Source organism: Neoarius graeffei, chromosome 6 (genome assembly GCF_027579695.1).
Source record: "Neoarius graeffei isolate fNeoGra1 chromosome 6, fNeoGra1.pri, whole genome shotgun sequence".
Lineage (NCBI taxonomy): Eukaryota > Metazoa > Chordata > Actinopteri > Siluriformes > Ariidae > Neoarius > Neoarius graeffei.
In genome coordinates this window covers 57360578-57377971 of record NC_083574.1, presented here as the reverse complement: position 1 = coordinate 57377971, position 17394 = coordinate 57360578, and the positions used below count along the sequence as shown (strand labels likewise).

At 44.4% G+C, this 17394-nt stretch overlaps 1 protein-coding gene across 1 annotated transcript in view; it reads right to left on the bottom strand.

Annotated features, from left to right (window-relative positions):
- fam169b (family with sequence similarity 169 member B) overlaps positions 1–16353 on the bottom strand; it is a 35543-nt gene extending 19190 nt beyond the window's left edge. The window contains exon 1 of the mRNA XM_060924369.1: positions 16317–16353. Coding sequence (XP_060780352.1) covers positions 16317–16353 — 37 coding nt within the window. The remainder of the gene's footprint in view (positions 1–16316) is intronic.
- Positions 16354–17394: the final 1041 nt, after the last annotated feature.

Here is a 17394-nt window from a genome sequence, read left to right as displayed (position 1 = left end):
AATGTTCTCTGGAAATATTCCTGAGCCCATTTTGTGATTTCCAATACAGAAGCATGCCTGTATGTGATGCAGTGCCGTCTAAGGGCCCGAAGATCACGGGCACCCAGTATGGTTTTCCGGCCTTGACCCTTACGCACAGAGATTCTTCCAGATTCTCTGAATCTTTTGATGATATTATGCACTGTAGATGATGATATGTTCAAACTCTTTGCAATTTTACACTGTCGAACTCCTTTCTGATATTGCTCCACTATTTGTCGGCACAGAATTAGGGGGATTGGTGATCCTCTTCCCATCTTTACTTCTGAGAGCCGCTGCCACTCCAAGATGCTCTTTTTATACCCAGTCTTTCTATTTAAGATTTGATAATCGTGACTTGATCGTGAGAGGATAAGTTGAATACATTAAAGAACACCACCAGAGCTCCTCCTGCTTTTGCTTTGGATGTCCAAAGTGTGGAAAAACACTTAAAACAAATTAAAAAGAGTAAGAGTCCAGGACCTGACAATATTTGTGGCCATGTTCTGGCAACTTGTGCTGAACAGCTGTGCAACATTTTCCATTTTATTTTTATGCTGTCTCTCCAGCAACAAAAGGTCCCTAAGTTATGGAAACATTCCACTATTGTCCCTGTTGCAAAGATTAATAAGCCTTCTACATTAAATGATTTCAGGCCTGTGGCGCTGACACCTTTAGTTATGAAGACGTTGGAGAAGCTCATTAAAAAGGAAGTTTTATTACAGGTAGAAGAATTTTTGGACCACCTACAATTTGCTTATAGGCCAGGTAGAGGTGTGGAGGATGCCACTGTCACACTGCTACATTTTTTGTATCGCCATCTTGAGGGATCCAAAGCTCAGGCAAGACTGTTGTTTGTAGATTTCTCATCTGCTTTTAACACTATTCAGCCACATCTGTTAGCAGAGAAGCTAATCAGTTTTTTTAAATTGGATTTTAATCTTGTTGGTTGGATACTGGACTTTTTGACCAATCGGGTGTGTGTGTGAGGGTTAATGGCTGCTTTTCAAATCAGCTGCAGTCCTCCTCTGGATCTCCTCAAGGTTGTTGTCTCTCCCCATTATTATACATTCTGTACACTAATGACTGTCGCAGCAACTATGCAAATAGACACATTATTAAATTTGCTGACGATTCTGTCATTGTGAGTCTTCTTGAAGGGGAGGAGCTAATTCATGGGCCTGTTGTAAATGATTTTGTATCTTGGTGCGATGAATCCTTTCTCCAATTAAATGTGTCTAAAACAAAGGATATGATGATCAGCTTTAGAACATCCAGTCCTTGTCCTGTAGTAACCAGCATTAAAGGTGTAGATATTGAGCTGGTAAACAGCTATAAATACCTGGGAGTGATTGTGGACAACAAATTAAGCTTCGATGCTCACGTTGCCTTCACAGCAAAAAAAGTTCAGCAACGGCTCTATTTTTTGAGGAAAATGTTCTCCTTTAATGTTCGCTCAGAGATGATGACCCTCTTTTATAGAAGTTTTATTGAATCAGTTTTTATGTTCTGCATTGTTGCTTGGTATGGAAATCTGACCCTGGCCAATAAAAACAGGCTTGGTAACCTTGTTAAAGTGGCCAGTAAGGTTACAGGGAGGAGTCAAGTCCAGTTAACTGATCTGTATAACAGACAAGTGTTCAGGAAGGCTTCTTTGATCTTAGAGTGTGTAGATCATCCCCTTCGGTCTGAGTTTGTACTGTTGCCCTCAGGCCGTCGGTGGAGGGTGCCTGCTCTTCAGACTAACGCTACATCCACACGACAACGGCAACGAGATGTTATTTAAAAATATATCGCGTCCAAATGGGCAACGATCAGTAAAATATCGGGTCCATATGGCAACGCAACGCTTGCTGAAAACAATGCAATACACATGCCACACCTCTAGGGGCGCTGTAAGACAGTCCCTTCGGAGACACCAGAACAATAGAAGAAGTAAGGACGCATGCGCATAAACTATTATGCGCAAGACTTCATATTAGCCACAAAGTCAGGAAAATCTGTTCGTAAAATTACATTATAATGACCAAATACAATGAAAAGTATTTTTCCAGTCTCACCTGTGAAAGGTAATCCCATGTGATCTCGTTTGGACGGCAAACCTGTTGGTACAGTTAAACGCAGCTAATCTTTATTCTCCGCTTTGACCTATCCAATATGGCGGCGAGGATGACGTATGATTCTACGCGGAAGGCGGCGTCTTTAATGGTCCGGAATAAATTGAATGCTACACGTTGATGGATTAATTTGCTCTTCTACGCCCTTTTTGAGGAATGTATTGTAGGACTAAAACCAACATCTGAAGAGGTGAGATCGCTCCTTTTTTTCCCTATTTTTGCTGGCTGGATTGACTCTCTCTCTCTCTCTCTCACTTTGCACCATTACACAATAAATATTCACAGTGAAAATATTTTGTAAGCACGTTTCATGAACCAAGTTATAGGATTTGTTGACAACTCGCATCGAGTTCTTTACAGTTCTACCCGGCATGAAGCACTCACAGTCATGTGGTTGTGACGTCATCATAAACAAATCCGTTCTACTCATCCAGACAACTTCACAACGGCAATGTTGCCAGATCTTTCCACTCTGGAACCCGTTCTCAAAAAGATTGCGTTTTGGGCACCCAAAACGCCGGTGCCGTGTGGACGCCAGGCCTAAACGATAAGCAATTGTATCGGAGTCACCTGAATCCGTTGCCGTGTGGACAGGGCCTAAGAGATTTAAGGCTTCCTTTGTCCCCTCTGCCATCCAGGTGTTGAATGGCAGTTAGCTCCATGTTTGTAATTGTCTAGAACATACATAAGATGAGCATATTATAGCAGCAAAATAGAAGCACAATCATTTGAATGCAGCAAAACTTTTGCTGCATTCAAATGATTGTGCTTCTATTTTGCTGCTATAATATGCTCATCTTATGTATGTTCTAGACAATACAAAAAGCACCACATGCCAAATAAATAATTGAATACATAATAATAACAATAATAATAAATGCTTCCAATGTTATAGTGTTGTTTGTATTTGGTTGCATTCACTGCATGAATATATTTGATTGACAATTTGACTGACAGTGTTTTGGCATATTTAACATTTATCCTCCAAAATAAATCAACTGTTTTGGTTTAAGATTATGCAAGCCTTCAAATTTTCTCACTGAACATTTCTCCTTCACATTTTTCACCTGTAGGCATGTGACAAGATTTAACATGATATTGCTCAACCTACCTCTGTAAAGTCAGCTAACAACTTATTAAAATGCACCAGAATTCAGCAAATAACATGTATGATAATAAAAAACTTCTGGGGGAGGACCCCCAGACCCCCCACTAATCATTTCCTTCAAACCAATGTACAACAACCTGTACAATCTGTTACATTGGCCAACCAATCTACATTCAAACTGCCATAATGTGTAGGGGGGCACTACAAGACACACATAGGCCTACAACACACAGATAAGGTGTATATCTCTGTGCAATATGATATGGTTATCAAATTAGAGGGTTATTTTCCAAAAAGTATATTGGGGCAGGGCGGCGGGGGCAGGGGCGGGTACGAGGCAGAGCCCCCCCCCACATAACCAATCCCAATTTAACCCCTGCATGCATCACATAGTGGGCTTTCCCTGTTTGCGCAAGGCATTGTGGGATACAAATTTGAAACAGGAGAGAAAAATGGAGGACGTGAGTGTGCAAATCAAACGTGAAAGACCGACGACAGTAACAGAAAGTGAGAAGAAAAGACGTTATGTTGCGAAGAAAAGGAAACACAGTCTTTGACTCATTCAATATCATGCTAGCTGAATGGAATATATCTGATATACCACTTAAAGCCAGCCAATATTATTTAAGTGTTTTATTAAGGAAAATAAACATATTTTCATAAGTTTTTGAACACTTTTTTGTTGACCACATAATTCCATATGTTATTTCATAATTTAAATCATGATGTCTTCAGTGTTGTTATACAACCCCGATTCCAAAAAAGTTGGGACAAAGTACAAATTGTAAATAAAAATGGAATGCAATAATTTACAAATCTCAAAAACTGATATTGTATTCACAATAGAACATCGACAACATATCAAATGTCAAAAGTGAGACATTTTGAAATTTCATGCCAAATATTGGCTCATTTGAAATTTCATGACAGCAACACATCTCAAAAAAGTTGGGACAAGGGCAATAAGAGGCTGGAAAAGTTAAAGGTACAAAAAAGGAACAGCTGGAGGACCAAATTGCAACTCATTAGGTCAATTGGCAATAGGTCATTAACATGGTCAAGGTCAAGGTATCTTTATTTTCCCAAAACAGGGAAATGGGTTTGCAGCCAGAAAGATGCACATAAAGATATTCACACACAATGCACAACAACAGACAACACGTCATGGGCAGGGTCCGTACAAATTAAACATGAGCACTAGACCAGGGCTTTTCAAAGTGTGGGGCGCGCCCCCCCTGGGGGGCGCCAGAGTTCTTCAGGGGGGGCGCAACGTGAGAGACTAAATGGATCGGTTTTTAGCTGTCTATGGTTTTTAGTACCTAAAGCTACAGTGAGTGAGGAGACAAAGTCTGGGCCAAGCAAAAAAAAAAAGTCTGGGCCAAGCAAAAAAACAGAGCCTCCAGGATGTTGCGATTTGCAACTTCAGCGCAAATTCAACCAATCCCTGCGAATTCAGGGCGGTGTTGCAATTATATCCAATCACCGCAACTTTCCCGCAAATTTGACCAATCGTTGGCGTCGTCTTGAGGTGACGTCGACAAACTACCTTCCGCCTTACTTCCGTGTGTTCAAGAGAAGCAGCATGCGCGCAGTGTTGCCAGATTGGGCAGTTTTAAGTGCATTTTGGCGGGTTTTGAACATATTTTGGACTGGAAAACGTCAGCAGTATCTGGCAACACTGAAAGTGTGTTATGTTTACAGTGAAGGACTGTGTGCACTTTATTTTTTTTTTTTTACTTAATACAAGAAGTTAATGGATGCCAACATTTTTGCCAAAATGGTATTTTATTTTCCATTGTTTAGGCAGCTTCAGCATCATACTGTGAGATTCTGTTCAAATTGTTTTTTTCTTCTATGAAGCCTGAGCCATTTATTTTATTAGTTTATAATTATTGTTTAATTTAGTCTTCAGGAGAGACTGCCTGCACACAGTACTAGTATTAATAGGTTTTTTTTTCTTACATGAAAGCTGAGGCATTTATATTATATTTTAAGGTAACTTCATGTTGTGCTGTGAGGTTCTATGCACTTTAACTTTTGAACCAACAGGTGCATTTGGATAAGTAAAGCCTATTTTTCTGCATTTTTGTAGTCCTGGTAATCTTTTATATTGGTAAAGTTGTTTATAGGACCATTTCTCTTTGTTTTTTTAATCAATAGTTTTTCAGTAATAACTTAATATTTAACATATCACTCAATTTTAATCACAAAAAGAGAAAATCGCAACAATTTCTCGCAACTTTCACTTCCTCCCGCAATGTAATCGCAACAAAAACCTAAAAAACACCGCAACTTTCATCGCAATTTTTTGGAAAAACCCCCGCAACATCAGACATTTTAGCCCGCAACAATCACAAAAAAGGCCCGCGGAATCCTGGGGGACTGGAAAAAGAAGGAAGTATGACCACGATTATTTAAAGTTTGGATTTTCATGGACTGGATCTGAAGATGCTCCACTGCCACAGTGTGTTGTCTGCCAAGAGATGCTAGCTAACGATGCTATGGGATGTTTCAAATGTGTAAAACAAGATGTTTTCAAAAGCACAGATGTTTAAAATGTGAAAAAGAAAAAAATAATGTGTACAACAACCATTTTTTAAAAAATACGAATGGAACATTAAGTATAGCAACAACAAAAATTGTAAGGGGGGGGGCGCTGTTGTTTATTTGCTCTCCGAGGGGGGGCTGACTCTCCCACACTTTGAAAACCCCTGTTCTAGACAATACAAAAAGCACCACATGCCAAATAAATAATTGAATACATAATAACAGACAGTTCATTCAAGCACCTCTGATGGATTAGGATCGTATGCAGGTAAAAGGGGAGACGGTGTACGGAGAAAATTATAAACAAGTCACAACGCTGAAACACAAGCCCAAAAACCCGCAAACCACGACTTCTGATTTTTTTTTAAAGCGAGCTCACAAAAAAAGAAACCCCAAAGTCGCTTATAAAAAGCGGAATTGGCAACCCACGCAGTGTTCCAGAAACCAGAATCTCTGATCGCAAGTTCTGTTCTAAATAGCTTTGACAGGTCGTCTTGTTATCAGGAAAACTATGATCTATCTCATAAAAGTCATGGGTTTATTGATTAATAAAACGATATTTAATTATTCAGAACTGAAAATCGTGAAAAGGGTTTGTTGCTTTTGATGTGTGCGTGATCATATGCCATCCGCTCCGAGCTTATGTGCCGGGGCTCAGCCCCGGACAGCCCCGGCCCAATTTAACCCCTGGATGTATGACATACTATTTTGAATTGGGTCATGTTGAAGCAAGCAAAAATAGCAGAGAATTTAGAGCCACGTGGCCCTACATTCATTAATTGTTCTATTAAAGAAACCTAATAAAATTGGAAGTCTGTGATTTGAATTCAGTAGCTTTCGGTCCACTAAACAAAAATAATTGGGTGTCAGGGAAAATTCTTTTTATGACCTACACTTGAAAAGTCTGAAAGGCAGTCTACCTTTAAAATATGTTTCTCCATTCTTGAGATATTACAAATCAAATATAGAAAAAAACGGCTTAATTTGTAGAAAACTCATATTATGTATGAGGATAACATGGTCCAAAATGGGCCTAATTAATGAATGAGATCAAATGTTTTTTCTTAATAACTTTTTAATTTTTCAAGATATTTACATGGAAATTGGCAGGCACACAGATGGTTGTATACTGAATACAAAGTTTAAAAATATGCAAATTAGTATTTAATTAGAATTAGTTATGCTAATTAGGTAAAAACGTTAAATTGGTACACGCTCTTCTTCAGAGTTTTACCAAATGGCTTTATATGTGCAGCATAAAGCTGATCTTAACTCTCATTTATACATCACAAAGAAGGAAAAATCAGTGTTAATTACAATTACAAATTACAAATAAAGTTATAAAATATGCATAAATAAGCACTGAATGTCATTAACATCTACCATTCATCTCATCTCATCTCATTATCTGTAGCCGCTTTATCCTGTTCTACAGGGTCGCAGGCAAGCTGGAGCCTATCCCAGCTGACTACGGGCGAAAGGCGGGGTACACCCTGGACAAGTCACCAGGTCATCACAGGGCTGACACATAGACACAGACAACCATTCACACTCACATTCACACCTACGGTCAATTTAGAGTCACCAGTTAACCTAACCTGCATGTCTTTGGACTGTGGGGGAAACCGGAGCACCCGGAGGAAACCCACACGGACACGGGGAGAACATGCAAACTCCGCACAGAAAGGCCCTCGCCGGCCACGGGGCTCGAACCCGGACCTTCTTGCTGTGAGGCGACAGCACTAACCACTACACCACCGTGCCGCCCACATCTACCATTCTCTATCAAAATAAAAAAGTTATAAAAGATTATTTCTAATCCCCTCTTTGTGCTCTGTATGCCTTTGTATTTCTAAGTAGGGCCTACTAGTATTTATGAAAGAATATAAATGATTATCTATTTTGATTAATATTCATAGCTTTCAAAGCTAACCTCGAAAAAATTGTGTGAGCCACATCCAATAAACAATTCCAGTTAATTGAATTGAAACTGACACTTGGGTTTCTGACTTCCGTTTTTTTTAAATCTCATTCTGACCAATAAGATCTCAATATTTTTCATCAAAACAACTACAGTTATATTCTGAAATAATTATTTGTTTACATGAATCGGTTTGATTTGAAAAAATAAGTAGGTAAAGCTATGAAAACTCACTTCAAATTCTTCCGTGAATCATCTCATCTCATCTCATTATCTCTAGCCGCTTTATCCTGTTCTACAGGGTCGCAGGCAAGCTGGAGCCTATCCCAGCTGACTACGGGCAAAAGGCAGGGTACACCCTGGACAAGTCGCCAGGTCATCACAGGGCTGACACATAGACAACCATTCACACTCACACCTACGGTCAATTTAGAGTCACCAGTTAACCTAACCTGCATGTCTTTGGACTGTGGGGGAAACCGGAGCACCCGGAGGAAACCCACGCGGACACGGGGAGAACATGCAAACTCCACACAGAAAGGCCCTCGCCGGCCCCGGGGCTCAAACCCAGGACCTTCTTGCTGTGAGGCGACAGCGCTAACCACTACACCACCGTGCCGCCTCCGTGAATCATAACATCAAAATTAGCTGACGGAAAATTTTGCTGAATACTTCATCAGAAACAGTGAGAGCGAGAGAACATCCCTATAAAAGTTATCTGATTGATATTCATGAGTAATCTAGTCGGAAACTAATCAGAAGAGAGCCTGACCACTTTCCCGTGACTCAAAAAGCACTGGCAGTTTCCCAACATCACGCAAGCAGAGGGTGCCGTTACTCCCAAAGTATTGAACAGTGCCGAGTTTCCCAAAAGCATCGTAGCACAAAGATCATCATTAAATGGTAGCGCAAGCAACACAATGAACACTCTCTCCTTGTTAAGATGCGCTTAGTGTTAGGCTTTTGGGAAACCCAACACAAATCTTAATGATATAAATTTATTTGGAAAGCAGAGATTATAAGCTTTTTAATGATAGTATTCACGATAGAAAATATTCAAGAGTTAAACAATGACAGATTTGGAAACTTAAATTGTGCACGCAGATGCTCATTTTCACAGTACAGCCAGCGAGCGTCTGATACATCAGCGTCGCCAGACCAATTTTACTGGGGCACATGCCCCAGTATATATCTGCTGTGCCCCAGTAAAATTTCCTGATCACATTTCAGAAACAGTAATGTCTTTGGCACTGCGGAATAACCGTATATGACCGATGCATCCAAATCGCACCCATTTGTTTAAATTGTTTATGCATGCAAAGACTGCATGTCTTTGAACTGTGGGGGAAACCGGAGCACCCGGAGGAAACCCACACAGAACATGCAAACTCCACACAGGAAGACCCCCGTCAGCTGCTGGGCTCAAACCCAGAACCTTCTTGCTGTGAGGCGACAGTGCTAACCACTACACCATCGTGCCGCCCGAGGAACAATGATACGATTAATTATTTTTTCAAACTCAGACTCATTGGCCTTGGCTCATTTTCTGTGAAGAACATATATCAGAACACATTTTCGATGACCACACACTGTAACCTTGTGTTGTGTAAACTGAACTGAATGGGTTAAATTTCTAATGAAATTCAAAGAAATAAAAATCAGTTGTTATGAAAAACCTTGCTTCATTTGTAAATTTGAAGATAAACATCTTTTTTCCACTCATATCATGACTGTAATTGATTTTCTTTTTGTAAAATTACATTTTATTAAAAAACAAACAAAAAACGAGTAGCACTTTTTTTAAATAAATGTAATCTAACAAAGGTAAAGGGCAAATGTGGCAGCGGGGGCGTGGTCAAGCGCCGGTCTGTGACAGGAGGGCGGAGCCAGGGAAGGTGAGTGGCAGAATCACTACACCTGACGGTAATTAACCTGTGTTTGTGTGTCTCCCCAGTAACCGTGCCCTATTTAAGGAGGCAGAGGGAGAGCAGAGGAGAGCTCTTCCAGGGACAAGAACACAGCGTGTGTGTTTGTTTACCAGAATAAAGCTATATTGTTACACTGAAAAGTCTGGCAATAAAAGCCGATTTCATACCTGAAGCTTTGTCCTGCCATCCTCTGTGCTCCACCCACACCTCAGGGAGCTCTACAGTGGTGCCGAAACCCGGGAAAAGGTGGAGCACCAACCCCGCAGCCCCATGGAATCCTCCCCGTTCGCGGACCTGGTCCACGCCCTCGCCACGGCTCAGCAAAGCCAGCACCAGGCACTCGTCACGCTCCGAAAGGAGCAAGAGCGGCGCTTCGAAGCCCTGGTGCTGGCCCAGCAGGAAGATCGCGAGGCGTTCCGGCATCTCCTCGTGTCGGCAGGGTCCACCAGCGCCCCGGCCGCGGGCCCGTCTCCCCTCACTGTGACCAAGATGGGCCCGCAGGATGACCCCGAGGCGTTCCTCACATTGTTCGAACAGGTCGCCGAAGCCTCGGGGTGGCCGATGGAGCAGCGCGCGGTGCGCCTCCTCCCCCTCCTGATGGGAGAGGCGCAGCTGGCCGTGCTACAGCTCCCCGCCGACCGCCGGCTGGCCTACGCGGACCTTCGCCAGGCCGTCCTCCAGCGCGTGGGGCGCACACCAGAACAACAGCGCCAGCGCTTCTGCGCGCTGCGGTTGGAGGAAGTCGGCCGGCCGTTCGCGTTCGGCTAGCAGCTCCGGGACGCCTGCTGGCGGTGGCTGAGGGCCGACGATCGCGACGCCGAGGGAATCATCGATCAGGTGGTGCTGGAGCAGTTCATCGCGCACTTACCAGCCGGAACCGCGGAGTGGGTCCAGTGCCACCGCCCGGCGTCGCTGGATCAGGCAGTAGGACTGGCGGAGGATCATTTGGCGGCTGTTCCGGCGGCAGGACAACCGACAACGTCTTCTCTTCTCTCCTCTTCTCTCTCTCTTTCTCCCCTCCCTTCTGTGTCCCATCCTCGCCCCATTCCCCCACCACGGAGGCGGGGGCCGGCTCCACCCCAGCCGGCCCGCCGCACCCGTGGTGCCCTCCCATTTCTCCCTTCTGTGTCTGTCTCTCCCCCCCCCTCAGGTGAGTGAGCCCCAGAGCACAGGTGCAGAGGGAGAGCCCGGGCCGGTTTGCTGGCGCTGCGGGGAGCCGGGCCACCTGCAACAACAGTGCGCAGCAATGGAGGTGGGCGCGGTGGTACGGATCCCCGACGCGCCAGAAGCTGCCCTCGATCGGGCCGGAGCGTATCGCATACCGGTGAGTGTCCAAGGGGCTACATATCAGGCGTTGGTGGATTCTGGTTGCAATCAGATCTCGATCCGCCAAAGCCTGGTGCAAGACGAGGCATTGGGGGGAGCACAGGGGGTGAAGGTGTTGTGTGTGCACGGGGATGTTCACAGCTACCCTTTGGTGTCGGTCCACATATATTTCAGAGGGGAAAAATCTATAGTGAAGGCGGCGGTTAATCCTCGCCTTACCCACTCTTTAATTTTGGGGACTGATTGGCCGGGATTTCGGGGTTTAATGATGCGCCTAGTAAAGAGTGGGTCCTGCCATTTGACAGGGGGAGGTCCCGGTGTCGCTTTGGCTGGAGCTGCTGTTGCAAAGCCGTCTACGTCATCTCCGCGACAGAGTGAGGAGCCACCGGCTCCTCCTCTTTCTGTTGGGGAATCCCTCGCGGATTTCCCATTAGAATAATCGCGAGACGAGACTCTGTGACATGCGTTTGACCAAGTGAGAGTAATCGATGGTCAAACGCTCCAGCCGAACGCCACCCCGTCCTTCCCCTATTTTTCTATTATGAAGGATAGATTATACCGAGTGACGCAGGACACTCAGACGAAAGAGCGAGTCACACAGCTGTTAATTCCAAAGAGCCGCCGGGAATTGGTATTTCAGGCGGCTCACTTTAATCCCATGGCTGGACACCTAGGGCAGGATAAGACACTAGCCCGGATAATGGCCCGATTCTATTGGCCGGGGATTCGCGGCGATGTCCGTAAGTGGTGTACGGCGTGCCGCGAATGCCAGTTAGTAAATCCAGCGGCCATTCCAAAAGCGCCTTTGCGCCCCCTACCATTAATCAAGACCCCGTTCGAAAGAATTGGGATGATCTCGTCGGGCCATTAGATCGGTCAATACGAGGGTACCGCTTTATATTGGTTCTGGTGGACTATGCAACGCGATACCTGGAAGCGGTGCCTCTTCGCAATATCTCAGCACGCAGTATTGTGGAGGCCCTCTTCCACGTCATCTCCCGGGTTGGAATCCCGAAAGAGATTCTGACTGACCAAGGCACCTCATTTAAGTCACGAACACTGAGCGAACTGTATGGGCTATTAGGTATTAAGCCGATCCGCACCAGCGTTTATCACCCACAAACGGACGGTTTAGTTGAACAGTTCAATCGCACCCTCAAGAATATAATTAAAAAATTCGTAAGTGAGGACGCACGTAACTGGGATAAATGGCTCAAACCCTTGTTATTTGCAGTGCGAGAGGTCCCCCAAGCCTCCACGGGGTTCTGCCCATTTGAATTGTTATACGGGCGTAAGCCGCGCGGCATTTTAGATGTGCTGCGAGAAAATTGGGAGGAGGGACCTTCACAAAGTAAAAACGAAATTCAGTACGTTATGGACCTGCACGCAAAACTCCACACGCTCACACACCTAACTCAGGAGAATTTGCGGCAGGCCCAGGAACGGCAAGCCCGCCTGTACAACAAGGGCACGCGCCTTAGAGAGTTCACTCCGGGAGATAAGGTACTCGTACTGTTGCCCACGTCGAGCTCCAAATTAATCGCCAAGTGGCAAGGACCCTTTGAGGTCACACGGCGAGTCGGGGACGTCGACTATGAGGTAAGGCGAACGGACAGGGAGGGGGCGCTACAGATCTACCACCTCAATCTGCTTAAACTCTGGAACGAGGAAGTCCCCGTGGCGTTGGTGTCGGTAGTTCCAGAGAAGGCGGAGCTGGGGCCGGAGGTTCAAAAAGGGACATTGGCATCACGTACCTCTCCGGTCCCCTGTGGAGACCACCTCTCCCCGACCCAACTCACGGAGGTCACCCAGTTGCAGGCCGAGTTTTCGGATGTGTTCTCGCCCCTGCCCGGTCGCACTAACCTCATAGAACACCACATAGAGACGCCCCCGGGGGTGGTAGTGCGTAGCCGCCCTTACAGGCTACCCGAACACAAAAAAAGGTGGTTCGGGAAGAACTTCAGGCCATGCTCAAAATGGGCATCGTCGAGGAGTCCCACAGTGACTGGAGCAGCCCGGTGGTCTTGGTACCCAAGGCTGACGGGTCGGTCCGTTTCTGTGTGGACTATAGAAAAGTCAACGCGGTGTCTAAATTTGACGCGTACCCAATGCCTCGTATTGATGAGCTGCTCGATCGACTAGGCACAGCTCGCTTTTACTCGACACTGGATTTGACGAAGGGATATTGGCAGATCCCCTTGACTCCATTATCCCAGGAAAAAACGGCCTTTTCCACACCGTTCGGCTTACACCAATTTGTCACACTTCCTTATGGGCTGTTTGGGGCGCCCGCTACGTTTCAGCGGCTGATGGACAGGGTCCTCCGGCCCCACGCCACCTATGAGGCCACATATCTCGATGACATTATCATTTATAGTAACAACTGGCAGCGGCACCTGCAACACCTGAGGGCCGTCCTTAGGTCGCTGAGGCGGGCGGGTCTCACTGCCAACCCAAAGAAGTGTGCGATTGGGCGGGTGGAAGTACGGTATCTGGGCTTCCACTTGGGCAACGGGCAGGTGCGTCCCCAAATTAATAAGACAGCAGTGATTGCGGCCTGCCCGAGGCCCAAGACCAAAAAGGGGGTGAGACAGTTCCTGGGGCTGGCTGGCTACTATCGTAGGTTTATACCTAATTATTCGGACGTCACCAGCCCGCTGACTGACCTCACTAAAAAGGGGGTGCCAGATCCGGTCCAGTGGACGGAGCAGTGCCAGCGGGCTTTCTCTGAGGTAAAGGCTGCACTGTGTGGGGGGCCACTATTACACTCCCCTGACTTTTCTCTCCCTTTTGTGTTGCAGACCGACGCGTCGGACAGAGGGCTGGGGGCGGTGTTGTCCCAGGAGGTGGAGGGGGAGGACCGCCCCATCCTGTACATTAGCAGGAAGCTGTCGGTGCGTGAGGGGCGCTACAGCACTATTGAAAGAGAATGCCTGGCGATCAAGTGGGCGGTCCTCGCCCTCCGTTACTACCTGCTGGGGCACCCTTTCACCCTCTGTTCAGACCACGCGCCCCTCCAGTGGCTCCACCGCATGAAAGATGCCAACGCGCGGATCACCCATTGGTATCTGGCACTCCAACCCTTCAATTTCAAGGTGGTCCACAGGCCGGGGGCGCAGATGGTCGTGGCGGACTTCCTCTCCCGTCAAGGGGGGGGGGAGTTGGCTGCGGGCCGGACGGGCGCCCGGCCTGAGTCGGGCGGTGGGGATATGTGGCAGCGGGGGTGTGGTCAAGCGCCGGTCTGTGACAGGAGGGCGGAGCCAGGGAAGGTGTGTGGCAGAATCACTACACCTGACGGTAATTAACCTGTGTTTGTGTGTCTCCCCAGTAACCGCGCCCTATTTAAGGAGGCAGAGGGAGAGCAGAGGAGAGCTCTTCCCGGGACAAGAACACAGCGTGTGTGTGTGTTTACCAGAATAAAGCTATATTGTTACACTGAAAAGTCTGGCAATAAAAGCCGATTTCATACCTGAAGCTTTGTCCTGCCGTCCTCTGTGCTCCACCCACACCTCAGGGAGCTCTACAGCAAATATTAACCATACACTACCGTTCAAAAGTTTGGGGTCACTTTGAAATGTCCTTATGTTTGAAAGAAAAGCACTGTTCTTTTCAATGAAGATCACTTTAAACTAATCAGAAATCCACTCTATACATTGCTAATGTGGTAAATGACTATTCTAGCTAAATTCTACTAAATGTCTGGTTTTTGGTGCAATATCTCCATAGGTGTATAGAGGCCCATTTCCAGCAACTATCACTCCAGTGTTCTAATGGTACAATGTGTTTGCTCATTGCCTCAGAAGGCTAATGGATGATTAGAAAACCCTTGTACAATCATGTTAGCACAGCTGAAAACAGTTGAGCTCTTTAGAGAAGCTATAAAACTGACCTTCCTTTGAGCAGATTGAGTTTCTGGAGCATCACATTTGTGGGGTCGATTAAATGCTCAAAATGGCCAGAAAAATGTCTTGACTATATTTTCTGTTCATGTTACAACTTATGGTGGTAAATAAAAGTGTGACTTTTCATGGAAAACACAAAATTGTCTGGGTGACCCCAAACTTTTGAACGGTAGTGTACATGCTGTTTATGTGGCTTGTAATTGGGGTGAAGTAAACATCTGTTAAGTATTTAATGTAAAATTTTTGATTGTGTTGAATTTAAAGCACCAGAATGCAGCGGCTCCACCAGACCCACCAACACTGGCTGAGGAACAAAAATACGAACACCACACAAGAGTTAATACACTTCATATTTAATTCCGTAATTTAACACTTCCTCTATGCAATGTATATTTGTGGATTTTGTTTTTGTCAAGAGAAGGCCGATGAGGAGCACGTAACCTACTTTTTTTTTTTTTGTCTTTACCATTTCTAATTTTATAAACAGCTATATGCTCCAACTTGGTATGATTTTAAAAAGTAAATGAATTAAAAAAAATTTTAAAATAGTTTTTAATAAAGGTCATCACCCTGAGTACAGAACTGCAGAAAGGCGAACGGTGGCGCTAAAACTCCAGCGGTGTGCGGCAGCGGCATGACGCACGACGTCCCGACGCACAGACACACACAGCAGTCCAGTCAAGAAAATTGTTTACATTATACCGAATGTGTGCGTCGGTAGTGAAGCGGAATAAACTCGGTCACAGGAATGTCCCCTATCATTTCAGACTGTTTATTTCAGCTGTTTGGAGGATAAAAGAATTCATGTTTAGCCGAGGCCCAGAACTTCAGACTGTGCACACCGACTGTTTCTCATAGTTTCATGGTGTGCAGACGATGATTTCAACACACACACACACACACACATATAATGTGTGTGTGCACATGCAGTTTGTGTGTGTGTATATATATATGCACGATGATTTCAACACACACACACACACACACATATAATGTGTGTGTGCACATGCAGTTTGTGTGTGTGTATATATATATATATATATATATATATATATATATATATATATATATGTGTGTGTGTCTGTGTGTGTGTATATATATATATATATATATATATATATATACACACACACAGACACACACATATATATATATATATATATATATACACACACACACAAACTGCATGTGCGCGCGCGCGCACACACACTATATATATATATATATATATATATATATATATATATATATATATATATATATATATATATATACACAAACTGCATGTGCGCACACACACACACACACACATATATATATATATATATATATATATATATATATATATATATATATATATATATATATATATATATAAAAGCTGCATGCACGCACAGACACGCACAGGCTCTAAATTGGATCCAGTCCCAGACAGTGGTTTGTTCTTACCTTGATTTCTGACAGGCAAGTTGGAGTTGGATTCCATTTTGAAGGCGCAATAACCTTTGAAATCTTTCCACTTATAAAACAGCGCCACATGCTGCAGCATGGAGGGACAGCAATTCATCCATTTTATAAACTTGACATTTGTTGATATATTAACATGCGATCACAGTTTACCTTTGATGTTTAGGGAAATTTGTTTGTTTGTTTGTTTGTTTGTTTGTTTGTTTGTTTTAACAATATATCACCATTCCATAATCACATCATTTTTTAATTATTTTTTATTAATCAAAAACAGAAATTACAGACAGTCAGCAACCATGCAAATACTAAAAAGACAGTAGACAAACACGTAGACCATAAAACCAAAACAAAAACCAAATCCAAACAACAAAACGGGGGGGGGGGGCTTTGCTCTTCTCAGAACATCATAAGCAATACAGGAGACCATCTCTTCAGGAGCTTCTCTTTCTGAATAATCACATCATTAATGCAATATTTGTCAGCAATAATCAGTGATGGGAATAACGGCGTTAGAATAAACGGCGTTACTAACGGCGTTACTTTTTTTAGTAACGAGTAATCTAACTAATTACTTTTTACATCGTTATAACGCCGTTCCCGTTACTTACAATAAAATACTATGCGTTACTTTATTAAAGCTGTTCTCATCTGGCACGCTGCTCGTTCAGCCTTTCTTTACTCTGCTTTAGTGTGGGGCGGGGAGACACGAGACAACGGCACAGTAAGCCAATCAGAGTAGATTTGGACAACATATGTAGGTAGGCCACGCCTACTGCACTACTGCGCACGCTTTCAATCGGAAGACCCAGCGATGGCGAGCGGTCAGCCCAGCACTGCGCTTTCACACTGGAAATACAGCCATTACTTTTCATTACTTGAAATAAAAGGCAAGAGTGTTTACGTGCAATGCACATTATGTCGAGGAACAAAGCGTTTGTCCTCGTCAGTGGCCAGTAATTAGTAACATAATTTTAGGTTCTGTTAAGTGTCCATTTCAGTCATTAAACACATTTAACATTCACTTTTATTATGATTACACTAATTGAATTTGATTTTTTTT